Source organism: Lampetra planeri, chromosome 21 (genome assembly GCF_965212315.1).
Source record: "Lampetra planeri chromosome 21, kcLamPlan1.2.h2, whole genome shotgun sequence".
In the NCBI taxonomy this organism is placed as follows: domain Eukaryota; kingdom Metazoa; phylum Chordata; class Hyperoartia; order Petromyzontiformes; family Petromyzontidae; genus Lampetra; species Lampetra planeri.
Genome location: NC_136127.1, coordinates 3,083,013 through 3,097,186, shown reverse-complemented (window position 1 = coordinate 3,097,186; position 14,174 = coordinate 3,083,013). Strand labels below are relative to the sequence as shown.

Sequence of the window (14,174 nt, the reverse complement as noted above, 5' to 3'; positions counted from 1 at the left end):
GAAAAAGAGATAACAACTCGCAGGAGGCTTGAGCAGGAACCACAGGTAGTGAGCTGGTGCCAACAATTGCCCAAGCTCTGGAGTTGTCTATATATACGTGTGGGGCGCTGCGGTGATGAGATGCTAACTACCTCGCCTGATATACAGTTGGTTGTGGGTTCGACTCCGACCCTGATGTTTGTATATTTGGATTCTGCATGTTTTCCCCGTGGTGACGTGGATTTTTCCTCCACATTAAAAAAAACACGCGTTTAGAATATTTGGCTACTATACATTTCCACGTGATAAGCCACTTCGTTTGAGCTATGATTTGTGGCCAGATGACTTCTGAACAAGAGCTATGTAGCTCAGTGGGCTTTACCTGGTAAAATAAAAATTGGTTTCATAGTTTTAATAGTTTAAGATGTTTTCAGTCAATCAATTATCGTTCCTACATGTGGAACCAAACCATAACCGAAGTGAATGGTTACAGGCATGCGCCATCGAGATGAGCAAGTTTTACTTTCACCGTTAAGTAGGCCCCACCTCTTTCTTATAAGATGCCACCTCTATCGAGCGACACTGAGTTTGGCTCCGCGCCTGACGAAAGGCAGGAGGGCCAAAGTGCCACCATAAAAAGTCAAACAAGATAATCGACTCAATGACATTGATGTCACCATGTTCAAACGAGCCCCGGGATGTTTCTCACGTGTGTCGAGCGGCCCCGAGCCCTTGGGTGGAAATTTCAGATTCCTCTGTCCAGCCAGCAGGACAATTAATGTACACCGCAACCGATCGATCGGCAGGCAGCGTGTGGTGGGGTAAAGTGTAGGTAATCCCACCGTCTTCCAACAAGTCTGGCCGGTTGGTGAAAGAGTAGGCCAAACACCCCTCTTAAAGGGAGCTCGAGCCACTTCGAGTGGGACGCCCTTCCGCCAGCAGTGGCACGAGCTGGCAATTGCGGGGCCGCACCTTTACCCTTCAATCAAGTTCGAGTTAATTTCGTTTGAGCAGGACGAGAACTCGAGAGACCGGGGATAGAGGAGTCTCATGGCGAGAGCCGGTCTTCATAAAAAGGGTCGCCGTGTCTTTCCTTGTGGCAGATGAATGCTGAAAACCTGGGCATCGTGTTTGGGCCCACGTTCTTACGATCCCCGGCAGGGGACATGACCAAGCAGCTGATGGACCTTGGAAAGCATAACACGATCATCGAGACGCTCATCAAACACGTGCGTCTCCTCCCGCGTGTGTTGCGTGTCCTCCCGCGTGTGTGCATCCTCCCGCGTGTGTGTGTGTCTGCTCCCATCTCACCTTTGTTGATGTCACTGCCCACCGCTCCCATCGCTCACTACCAGCGTGTCAGATATCCACCAGGATCCTCCTGAAGCCATCCACAGGCTCACTTCGCCACCCTTTCCGCACCTCCGATTAGCACGGTTGGCTATGTACTGTGGGAAAGAAGTTCAACATACACACATACGGCACGAACATAGAAACATTGCTCATCGACTCTCTGCCATATCAAAGAATAAGCGTCTCTTAAAGTCCATGGGTCCGTCTGTGAGTCTATGGGTGTCTAAGTGAGTCTATGGGTTTTTATGTAAGTCTATGGGTGGTCTCTTTGCAAGTCGACGAACCTCCAAGTGAGTCTACGTGATTTCAACGAAACTATTTCTGCAGGCTTGGGTTACAACCAAAGTTAAAGTGTCCAAATGGGCGTTGGAAATTCCACATTCCCTTGGCAGGAGCAAGTTTCTCCAATGGGTGCACATTGTGTACATGTTGTTGCCAGACTGGAAATTCCCACTGGTGGGCCAAGGCCTCCTCATTCCTCTTCTGTTCCCTCATTGCTCATGTCCAGCCATAGCCTCCTAAGTCTGTGATGTGATCTCGCTGCTGCTGCTGCTGCCGTCTCTTGCGCTGTCTCCCTCCACTTCTCTTCCCGTTGCTCTCAGTCCGCACTCTGTCGTGAGTTTCCGTCTCTCATCCCTCGTCAGCTGTTCTCATCACGTCTCTCCTGCCCGTTTTCCACTTGATTTCTCTTGCTTCAACGTTGCACGTTACACTTAGACTCACAAAATCTGTGAGGAGTCCTCCAGTATAAACATTTCTGATTGTGCCGAGTTTTCCTCTTTCGTTTCAGTGCCACTGGATATTCATCGACGGAGATACGACTCCCAAAGGGGTAAGCGCCTGCCCGGCTTATTCTTATCGTCGAATCCGCGCGTCGAATTCCGTAACGCAGCCCACAAGGAATTGTGATCGATGTCGCCTCGTAAGCAAGTGGCCAACGCCGTCACCACCGAGCCAGTTAGCGGGGGGCCAGTGGGAGCTCAGTATGGGAATGTTATCTCGTGACAGTTATGAAGTGACTACATCACGGGACCTCCTTTGCCAGTACCAACATATGAGAATAGGTTGTCCCCTTTTTTTCTGGCAACCAAACAGTTGTTAAGATGTTAAAACACCAAGCTGAAACCTTTTTGCAAGGAATCATGTCTGCATTAACCACAATACTTGTGGTCAGAATGCAAAAATAAAACATACTCTGATAATACATGCTGTCTCTGGTGTAGACCAATCAGTTTCAAGGACAATGCATATATTATCAGAGTACTTTTTTTTTGCATTTTTGCCACAAGTATTGTGGTTAATGCAGACATGATTCCTTGTAAAAGGTTTCAGTTTGGTTGTTTTAACATCTTAACACCTATTTTGTTGCCAGAAAAGAAGGGAAAACCTTTTCTCAGTTATGAAGTAATCACAGGGGGAAGGTGAGGGCGCAGCCCCTGCAATTGCTCGCTCACCACTGCTGGCAGGAAACGGCCTCCACCAGAGGCAATTCTACAGGCTACTTGGCCTACTCTTCCTCGCTGGCCAAGCACCCACGCCCTCTACCCCACCCCACCACACGCGGCCTGCCGATGGACTGACTGTATTACGCTGAGTGGACAGAGGCGGGAGGGGATTTAAGAAGCTTGCCCCCGTTGTGTCAACCACCGTGGTGACCAGCGCACCGTTACACCACGGCAACGTGGCGTCCGAACACAGTGTAGGTCGCATAACGACAGCAGAGGAGAGGGACCATTTTGTATTGGTGAAGGTGTGCTGAGGCAGTCGGGGGAAATTGAATCAGGAACCGGACGAACGGTGGTGGAAGAAATCTCATTTCTTGAGAACTGCTTGTTGCGTTTAGTTTGTTGTCCTTCCCCAGCAGCACCGATTAACACGGTTGGCTACGCACGGCGCGAAAGTAGTTCAACACACATACGTACATACGTTGAGCGACACCTCCGCTAACTACGATATTTGCTTTGCACGCTGCACGCTGCACGCCCGTCGTGTTCGCCGTGAGAGCAGAGCGCGGATGGCGAGTCCGACCAGCCGAGCCCGGGGCCCAGGAAGCGGACTGCAGCGAGCAGCAGCCCCACGGAGGAGTCCGACCTGGGTGAGCCTCGCGGCGACGCCACTGCACACCGTGACACGGGGGCTGAGAGATGCTAACCACCTCGCCTCGTATACGGGAGGTTGTGGATTCGATCCCGACCCTGACGCCTGCTGTGTATTTGGAGCTTGAGTGTCTCTCTCTCTCCGTGGTCGGGTGGATTTTTGTTCGGGTCCTCCGGTTGCTCCCTCCACATTTAGAATGAACGTTTAATTTAGGGTAGCTCAATGGGCCTTAACTTGTAAAATTAAAATAGCGGAGTTTTAGTTGATTGTTGTTGGCAGTCACCACCGCTGATGGGCCCCATAGCATGGAATTGGGGATTCCACATACATCGTGTCCAAGGGCAGACTTTGAGCAATGAGTACTGGTGACTGAGGTACTGGTGAGTCCTGATAATGACGAAACCAGTCTCGAGTCGTCTTCGTATCATTGCTGCTTTCAGTTGGTCACATTTGCTCACATTTGTTTTGACGGTGACCTCAAACAACAGGCCCACAGTGCACTTCTTTAGGAGCCGGTGATGGGTTTTTGTCTTTTTTTGCGTAATGCACAAGGGCTGAGTGCTCTGTAAACACGTTGTTTGAAACTCGTAGTTTCCCAGCGTGGACTTTCATTCTGTTATGACGACGATGGGTTTTTTTTCCCTCGTCAGGGACACGTGTCCCAGGGACAGCTGCCTAAAGCCATTCATCCCTCTCAGTGGACTGTCGGTGTGTTTTCCTTGTGATGGCAACTGCTTGACTGAATGGCAACTGTTGTTGTGCTCCGTTTGAAGATTACCAGTCGTGTGACAGCAGCAGTACACTCAGCAGACCGGAGAGCAAGGTGAGGGATGCACCACACACACACACGCACACACATGCACACAGACACAAACACACGTGTCCCGCAGTGCCACTTGGGAATACACATGTGATGCTTACACTGCATATGGGGGGCAGGGTGGAGGGACCTGGGTTGGACTCCTGACTCGGGCAACTTTCTGCGCGGAGTTTCTATGTTCTGTACGTATATACGTTGAACTTCTATCACACCGTACATAGCCAACCGTGTTCAACAGAGGTGCGGGGGAAGGACAACAAACTAAAGACAAAATGCAGTTACGTAAAATTAGTTTTCAATCTAGTTGATTTAAAAGTGCATAGCTCCAGTGGCTTCCGAATATCGGAAGGAAGGGCATTCCAGACGGCCGCAGAAGCGCATCTGAAAGCGCCGTGCGATGCAGTGACCTTCTTTGTTCGATGGCTAGCAAAATGCCGCTGCAGCGAGGATGACCGGAGTTCACGTGATGATGGTTTATGCTCCTTGACGAGATCAGCAGCAAGGTTTCGTTGGTTCATTTGTGGCAAGCACTGTACGTAATGAATGCAACCAACAGCGGAGCCAGGATTTTCAGGTAAGGGGGGCAACCCCTCCAGCAATGAAAAATGATAGAGGAGTTGTTAGTTAGTTATTCGATGCGTGTGCGACGATGGCGCAGCCATCAATCGATGGTCGAATTCGAACCGCGTTGTGTGATCGGCATCGCGCTCGCTGAAGGTGAATGCCTTCAGGGAAGTCGTGTCCTGTATACGCAACTGCGCACAATTCTGAGTCACTTACAACTGCTTTGCCGTTACTTATTGCTAATTATGGACTCAGACTATTGTCCTATCATCTCATAGAGTCCCTGGCACGTAATAATGATGCTACACAGTGGCAGTGGGGGTCGCAAAATGCAAATTTATTACTAATAAACGCCAATGACCCGCCAGTCAGTGCGACCTCATAATGTATTCGTTCAGCAACCTGAAGCCAATGGCAGCTCAGTGAGCACCGGGACGGACACGGTCGGATCTTGCAGTACCCGTCACGACACGTTTCCAATGAAACGTGTACACGCTGCAGCTCTCTCCTTGCTCTGCATCGGTGTCATCCGGGCTCTGCGGATTCCTCCTGTAACTAAACACACACGATGCCATTCGAGTCGGCCAAACATCCCAATGTAGCGAGCACCCTCTTGTGCAAGAGTAGTCAGACTGAGTATGGCATTCTTGAGTAAATAGGCAATTCGTGTTGTAGAGTAAAATATCTCAACTCCCAGTCGAACCTTAGCCGGGTATCGATTCAGCCCATCATCCATCTAGGGTCGATAAATGAGTACCACTTTGTGAGAAATCAAAAATGCTCGTGCCATGCAAATACTCGCCATAGTCACCAAATGAGCCAGTAACACCGCTCGGTCATCCCCACCTTAACGTAACTATTGCTTAGCTTCAGCAAGTTCATGGCTGTCTGACAATGTGCCGTCTGGCGTTATAGTTCAAGACTTCTTGAGTGAGAAAGCAACAGCCGAAAGTCCCAGCCCCTGTGAATTCAGGAGTGCAACCACAGCTCCCTCTAGTGACAACACAGCCACACGTTTCCCTGTGTGTCTTCTCTGGGTATGTATCTCTGCCAGAGGTCGCAAACGGGTTTTGATTCCTTACTCGTACCCGTACCCGGCCGCACCAGGGTCGCAAATGGGTACCCGTACCCGTACCCGGCCGGGTACAGGTACCCGTTCCCTACCTGTACCCGTACCCTACCCGAAATGAGTGACAAACGGTTACTCACCAGTGACTCACGGCCTACCCGTACCCGGCCACACCAGGGTCGCAAACGGGTCCCGGACCCGTACCCGGCTGGGTACGGGTAGCCGGGTATCGGGTAGGGTACGGGGATCGGGTACCCGATTGCGACCTCTGATCTCTGCTACCTTGTACCTCGTGTCTGTTCACGAGTCCGTATCCTCTGTTTACGTTGTTGTGTTCAAACTAGAAGATGAGCACAAGATTTAGCAGTCATTTGAAATACGTGCTCAACCAGGTGTAGTGTCTAACTGTGTTGTTGGCCGACTGGTTTTGCATCACGTGGTGTTTCTAAGGTTTGCTGAGTTCGCGTCTCCCATCTTCTTGCTGTATTTGCCTCCGTGCAGTTTGCCGTTCTCTGCGTGCTCTGTGTGTGATGTCTGTGTGTGATCTGTGTGTGATGTCTGTGTGTGATGTCCCTCTGTGTGTTCCCTCGCTGTGTGGTTTACGCCATTTTTACCTGAGGACGAGCGCTTGTGTTGCGTTCGAAACGTCGTGATCTATTTTTATTTCATTTTTATTTTATTTCTACATACGTGACTTTACCGAAAAAACCAATGTGTATAGTAATTCCTGCACTCACGAAAGCTTCAATCCTAGATTGATACCCCCGTATAGCCTCAGCAGACTTTTGGGGCAAGTGCTGTTAGCGAGCACCTATGAAGGCTGGCACGGCACACAGGGGGGTGGGTTGGCCACGCCCGACCGCCTTTGTCTCCCCAGTGGCGGTGTTTACACAACACACCAGGCAACTGAGGCTCAGTCGACCTAGAAGAGGCCTAGGACTGGTTCAGATAATCGTCACCGGGTGTTGACGGTGAGCGGGAATCGAACCTGGGTCGCGGGTTCGGAGCGCATCGCGTGGACCGCTGCACCACCGCTCCCCACTACACTCCACAGTCTCCCCTCACCTGTGCTCACAAGGTGAGCGTGGCTCCCAGCAGGAGGCACGGACCATGGGGCGCTCCCAGTTGTTCCCTGGAATGCAGCGCACGGAGGGGAATTTAGAAGCGATAATCGCGGCACGGCATCCTGGTAGCCTGAGAGTAAGGATTGGAGATGGGACTCGCTAAATAGTGTTCAACTGACGCCAGGAAATTTCAGCTGCGACAATTGCGTTGGATGAAGATTATTTTGAAAACGCATCGTCATCATGATCATCATCAGCAGTCAAGGTCAATACTGGATGAAGGCCTCCCCAAGCCACCACCACACTTCACTGTTTTCAGCGATGTAAGAATGCACTCGAGTAGCGTTTGGTGTGCCGCGGTGGCGAGATGTTATCTCCCTCGCCAGGTATGCAGGAGGTCGTGGGTTCGATCCGGACACTGACGCCTGCTGCTGTATATTTGGAGTTTGCGTGTCTCTCTCCCCGTGGTCGTGTGGATTTTTCTCCGGGTCTTCCGGTTTTCCCCTCCACATTTAGAATCGACGTCACGCGTATTTCCACGTGACAAGCCACTTCGTTGGGCTATCATTTGTGACAGTCAGCTCGCTTTTGAAAAATACCTATTATAGCCTAGTGGGCCTTACCTGGTGAAATTAAAAAGTAGTTTACCGTTGTGGTTCTTTTGTTTGCCTCGCGTCTCCTTACAAGGCGGGGGACATGGATCTTGCGCAGGGCAGGAGGAGCCTTTGCTCGAGGAAGGACGCCAGCGCCGAGTCTCCCGACGCCGAGCGGCGGCTCCTGGACTGCGCCGACGACAGCGGCGATGACGAGGGCAGCCTCTCCTCGTCGCTGGACGGGCGACGCTCCTCGCGGCTGCTGTGGAGCGCCGCCTCCGACGTGCGCCTCAACACCGCCGCGGGCAGCCAGCTGGGCCGGGCGGGACCCAAGCGGCGGTGGACGCCGCTGCTGTCCCCGGACGGCCCCCGGCTCTTGTCCCCGACGGGCAAGCCCTACAGCCTGAGCAGCCCGCCGTCGCCCGAGCGGCGGCACAAGCCCGCCGCCAGCCCCAGGACGCACCAGTGGAGCGGCGTGCGACGCTCGAGCCTGAGGGACGCCAAGGAGAGGGGGTCGGCGAAGGCGGCGGCGTCGTCGCCGAAGGTCAGCAGGTCCACGGAGTTCATATCCGGATCGAGGATCGTTCCGCCGGCCCCCCGGCGCGCGTCGCTGCGCGCGGACGGCGGCGGAACAGCGGGGAGGCCCGAGCGGCCGCCCGAGGGGAGCTCCTGCCGCATTTCCATCTTCGTGGAGCGCTGCAGCGACTCGGAGCAAGGGAGCGACGACGCGGCCTTCTTGGCCCCGGACGCCCGCTCCCGATCCGACGGGTCGGAGGCGGAGAGGCCCGCCGTCGTCGGTGCCGTCGACGGACCTCCGGGGGTGGGACCGGCGCGGGGAGCGCCGTCGTCTGCGAGGGGCGAAGCGGGCGACCCGCGGCGCGCGGACCCGCCGGGGGAGGCGCGTCGCTCCACGAGCGGCCGCGTGGCCAGGAGGGACAGCCTGTGGGTGACGGTGAGCAGGCGGAGGTCGGTGCCGCGCTCGTCGTCCTGCTCGGACATTCTGGCGCAGCTGCGGGCGGACCGCGTCGACGGCAGGAAATCTCCGATGTTCGACTTGCCCAAGTATTTGAATAAGTTGCTGGGAAGGGCGAAAAATCTCTAACTCGGTGAAAGTAACGCCCCCCGCCCCCTCGCGCGAAGACCCCGCGCGGTGCCTTGTGGTCGCGTCAACTTCCCAGGCGCAAGCGGTCCCGCACGTCGATTGATGCGGCGGGGAGTGCGTCGTCATCCCGCGTCGCTGCGGCGGCTGCGTGAGCGTCGCTGAACGGCACCCGGCAGCGGCAGGAGGAGAGTGAACAATCGGGCTGCACACGCTGCCAAGAGAAGCTGTGGACGGGCCATGGGTCATTCGTAAAAAGTCCAAACTGCAACACTTTTGACTGGTTTGAAGAAGAAGAAAAACAACGCGTGCTTAAAAAGCCACGTGGTCAGGACTTTACACGAACTATTTTTTTGTTGTAAACACAACGCCGGGAAGTTGAGGAGCCTTCCTGAAAATGCTTCCACCCTGCCGATTTCCGTGACCTCGCAAAAGGCCCGCCATCAGCAGGCATTCAAACGAAGCGACGGGGTGATACTGCCTTGGCAGAGATGCACAAGCACTGAAAGCAAAATAAAAAAAACTCAACACATTCATCAATAACACTGACTTAGAAGGAAAACACATAATGAAAGTATATATGTAAATACATAAGTACATTTAATACACAACGATTCAGGAAATGGACCTTCTTCTGCGTGCTATGAAAGAAGAAAGGTTACTGAGTATAATGTCACCGATTATATATTTTATATTTAGTTGCCCTTTTCAGGGCACGGTGTGTGTTGGGTGTTTGTGACTGCTACAGGGAAACACGCAAGTTACATCAAACGGAGGAGGTTTGCCCTCCCGGTTGTCTGAGCGACTGACTATGAATTACAAACACTGTGTTGAGCTCTTCCATTGTAATTAGGGTATCCTGGATTTAAACTAAATATAGAAGCGTTGTTGAGATATTACGAACACGCACCTCCGCTTAGCATGGTTGGCTACGTACGGCGCGAAAGAAGTCCCACGTGCGTACATGCACACTCAAGGCTTCGAAGCACTGTCATTTAAATGTGTATACATGTTTATTACGCCATTCTACAGTAATTGCTGCATGTGTTTTAAAGAAAAAATTGCTCGAAGATAATGTTACCATTGTTGTGATTGAGTATTTATCATCGTTATCATAACAGGGCACATCATTGAGATGGGGGAAAGCTGTCGTGGTTCAATGCTTAGCCACAATGGACTTTGCAATCCAGAGGTGGCCCATCACATGTTAGATCACTCCGGTGCGGCTGTTGGAACAATGGACGATTCAAACCCGCCAGCAGTACACATGGGGGGAACCTCACTTAGCGGATCGGTAGGTCGCGTGCATTGGGGTAAAGCGTGGATAGTACTCCCAGATTACCCCCAAAGACACTGGAAGAGTAGGCCAAGATAACCTTCTTTGGCGGGGTTCTCCAGAACTGCTGACAGCTGGGAACCTACCACCAGCAGTAGAGAGAACACAGCGGCAGCGCTGCACTTTCAACCTTTTCACGGAGGCGCGACTGTCCGCCCAGCGCTTGGCGAACGAAGGGGATGACGGGGGCCAACGGGGTGAGGACGGCGGGGTCATGTGAGGTGGGCCGCTCCTCGGAGGTCACGCGTGGCTGACGGCGCAAGTCGCCAATTCTCGAGGAAGGTAGAAAGGGAGCGATGCCGAGGTCCGGTGGCATCGGTGACATCGCCTGCGGCGGGCCTCTGAATTTTTTATGGGAAATCCACGTTGAGAAAATAACCTCGGCGCACGTTATGTAACACGCGGAGGCAGCGTGGCCCGACTGTTAGCAAGACAAACTCGAGTGCGGTAACTTGCGTGGCGAAGCATTCATGTACATACCACTTTTCAACATGTCAATATTTAAATGTATTAAACCAAATATTTAATCGATAGGTGACCTTCCAACGGCAGGGAACTCAGCAAGCAAAAAGTCTTTATCCTCGACAGAGGAGTGGGGCAGCTAAGTCCGAGTTACTGATGATTCGTTACGGGAGTGAAGACTGTGTACATTCATCCATATACCGTGATCACGAATACAGTTTTGTATATCCGCCATGCATTGTACATCCATTATATTTGCCCACCTTCCACCAACTCGCACTGACCGGCGTGGTGAAGTATGGTCAAACAACCGCCACCATCCGCAAGGATATGGGGAGGCCCTCATCCAGTGGTAGATTAACAGAAGGACTCTATTGATACGAACTGTGATATATATTTGTGTGTGTCCTGTATACTGAACACATTATTTGGTGATGCCGAGACGGTCAGTGGCGTACAAGCACACATTAACAAAATCAACTCAACGCGTTCGTCAATCTCACTGTGGCCATGAAAGGGAAACTATGTAATAGGCGACGTTTCGGGCGACGGCACTGATTGATGTGCTCGGAAAAAGAGGGGACATTTCGTGCCCCACCACCCACTCTACTCCCTTGTAAGGCGACAGCGTTGTTGAACTGAAGCTGTCCCCACCACCATAATCCTCATTTCTTTTGGCACAATCTTAAAAGGAATTGCAGTGAAACTAACGAATAAAATGATGGCGCGATGCATGTGCAGGGAAGTTCCCAGACGTGTGGTTGCTCTTTCTGGGTGTTTATTGAACAGACCAACGCAATTGTGTGGAGTCGTTCTGCTGATCTCGTCAAGAAGTGGAAACCACCACCACGCGAACTCGGATCAACCCTCGCAGCGGCGGCTTTTGGCTCAGCCATCGAACAAAGACGGCGGTGGTCACCGCATCGCGCGGCGCTTTCAGACGCGCTGCTGCGGCCGTCTGGAACGCTCTTCCTTCCGATATTAGGAAGCCACTGGTGCTACAGTATTTGCTTTTGAATCCAGATTGAAAACTCTTTTCTTGAGAATTGCATTCTGAGTTAAGTTTGTTGTCATTCCGCTGCACCTCCGATTAGCGCGGTTGGCTACGTACACTGCACAATAAGTTCAACAAACACAAAAGCCACGATGTAACAGTATACAATTAATCCGCGACTGAATAAGAAATAATATTCATAAGGAGGGAAACCAGGCAAGGGGCGGCCTAATATGGGGCTTCGAGCCACAAACCGTGTGACAAGAATCACTTTACCAATTAATAATAATTCACAAAAATTTTATTCAAAATATCACAGCTTCATCCAATGCTTGATCCCGGTGGTTGGGATGTCCTGTCCCCATGTGGCAGGGGAGCGGTGATGCAGTGGTTCGCGAGCTCTGTGCTTACGAACCCGGGCGACCCGAGTTCGATTCCCGGCTCACGGCCAACATCAGTGACGGTTATCTGAACCGGTCCCCGTCAAGGTCGACTCAGCCTCAAATGAGTACCGAGTGCGATGTGTAAAGTAAAAACAAATACAAACATCGCCACTAGGGAGGCAAAGGCGGCCGGGCGTGATGCTGGCCACCAACCCCCCTAAGTGTGCCTTTTGGGGCTTCATAGGGGCCGTCCATAAATGACGTCACGCACGATGTGTGACGAGGGGAGGGGGGTTGAGAAATCAAAATGAGCAACTTTAAATAAATGTAGACAACACGTTCTAACGAATTAAATATACTTTTTAATAACTGTTTTCTCCTACAACATCAGAGTGCAACGCCACAGTAAATACGCACTACAATGACAATAGTTTAAAGCGATTTGAAGCACGTTTAATTTTCAAAATATAAATATGATTTTGGGGGGAGGGGGCAGAGCTTTGTGACGTCATATTCGAGGGGGGGGGGGTCTGACTTTTTGTGACGCCGTGTGACGAAGGGGGGGGGGAGTTAAAAATCGTCCAAAATCGCGTGACGTCATTTATGGACGTCCCCAAACAGCGCTTTCTGTGAAGGCTCCATGGGTGGGGGAGGAGTGAGGGGGGGGTATTTGTGTGTATTGGAAACTGCCAGACTTGTCTGGCGCCCACAACGCACATCAAGTGCCCCTCCCCTTGATGTGCTTCTTGAGTTACCGGGATGAGCGGGTGAATTATCATTACATTTGTATTTCAGGGAAGCGTTCTGCACCGTGCCTACACAATAATCACGACCCCCTGAGAGACAGAGAGGGCTCATGCAGAGACACCGGTTTACCCATCTTTGGTCGTTAGTCACATTCCAGGAACGCATTGCGGGACACGTAAATGATGAACTCCATTGCAGGACCACTCTCTATGAAAGCGTGCTTGGCACATGGCATGCCTCAACTGTGAGCTTTGTGATGTGCAAGGCTTTCTCGTGTTGAAACGGTACTTGAGTCAATGTTTTGGAATGTGTTGGAAGCCGGTTGTCTTGCTTCTTGGGGCGGATGCCGCATGCTGGCATAATTCATTTCCACTGCTCCCAAGTGAATGAATGGCGAACGGAGACATACCACTCACAAAAAACAATGCACTTTAACCACGCGGCATCCTAAAGGGCTTGTCACGGCTTGTCACGGTGCTGCGAGTGTCTCCGTCTATGCGTGATCCCCCAACCCCCCTGTAGCGGTGATTTGGGTGCAGTAGTTTTTATCAACATTGTTATTACTACGGTATCGCGCTTCTTTGCACAGGGAAGCCTCGCTGAGTCTCATGACTCTTCTTCACGAGGGTCCTGCCGTGACGCCGTCACACAATGGCCTACTCGAGCCACCGTGGCAAGGAGATGGTAACTACCTCGCCTCGTATACAGGAGGTCATGGGTTCGATCCCGACCCTGACGCCGGATGTATATTTGGAGTTTGCATGTTCTTCCCGTGGTTGCGTGGATTTTTCTCCAAGTCCTCCGGTTTTTTCCTCCACGTTTAGAATCAACACGTGTTTAATGTGCTGCCGCCGCGACCCTCACCAGGATAAGCCACTTCGCCACCATACCTCTCACCTTGCACTGAAGGCTCATGGTAAAACGCATGCAGCGTCACTCAAAATCTGCTTCGGACACCAAGGAACTGTTACAGCCTTACGTGACTATACACATTTAACTACTATACACTCCACTACTATACACTACACAGTCTACACTACATTATACACTACTACACACTCCACTACTATACACTACTATACACTACCTTATACACTACTATACACTACACTATACACTACTATACACTACTATACACCAGAGGTGTGGACTCGAGTCATGTGACTTGGACTCGAGTCAGACTCGAGTCATGAATTTGATGACTTGCGACTCGACTTGGACTTGCATAACAATGACTTTGTCCCACCTATGAGATGTGGACTCGAGTCATGTGACTTGGACTCGAGTCAGACTCGAGTCATGAATTTGATGACTTGCGACTCGACTTGGACTTGCATAACAATGACTTTGTCCCACCTATGAGATGTGGACTCGAGTCATGTGACTTGGACTCGAGTCAGACTCGAGTCATGAATTTGATGACTTGCGACTCGACTTGGACTTGCATAACAATGACTTTGTCCCACCTCTGCTATACACTACACAATACACTACTATACACTATTATACACTACTATACACTACACAGTATACACTACCTTATACACTACTATACGCTACACTACTATACACTACACTATACACTATTATACACTATACTATACACTACACTAC

General features: G+C 51.5%; 2 protein-coding genes across 4 annotated transcripts in view; one reads left to right on the top strand and one right to left on the bottom strand.

The window, feature by feature from the left end:
• LOC144724523 (uncharacterized) overlaps window positions 1-11,184 on the top strand; it is a 33,739-nt gene extending 22,555 nt beyond the window's left edge. For 2 of the 3 annotated variants that reach the window (XM_078603736.1, XM_078603737.1), the window contains 5 exons: window positions 1,083-1,208; window positions 2,123-2,164; window positions 3,340-3,427; window positions 4,203-4,252; window positions 7,634-11,184. In XM_078603736.1, coding sequence (XP_078459862.1) covers window positions 1,083-1,208; window positions 2,123-2,164; window positions 3,340-3,427; window positions 4,203-4,252; window positions 7,634-8,641 — 1,314 coding nt within the window. In that variant the 3' untranslated portion in view covers window positions 8,642-11,184. The remainder of the gene's footprint in view (window positions 1-1,082; window positions 1,209-2,122; window positions 2,165-3,339; window positions 3,428-4,202; window positions 4,253-7,633) is intronic. The other variant, XM_078603739.1, reaches the window with a different exon arrangement.
• Window positions 1-14,013, bottom strand: part of EEF1AKMT2 (EEF1A lysine methyltransferase 2) — a 373,327-nt gene extending 359,314 nt beyond the window's left edge. Inside the window, exon 1 of the mRNA XM_078603761.1 lies at window positions 13,807-14,013. The gene's annotated coding sequence lies outside the window, so the exon portion shown is untranslated. The remainder of the gene's footprint in view (window positions 1-13,806) is intronic.
• Between the last annotated feature and the right edge of the window lie 161 nt (window positions 14,014-14,174).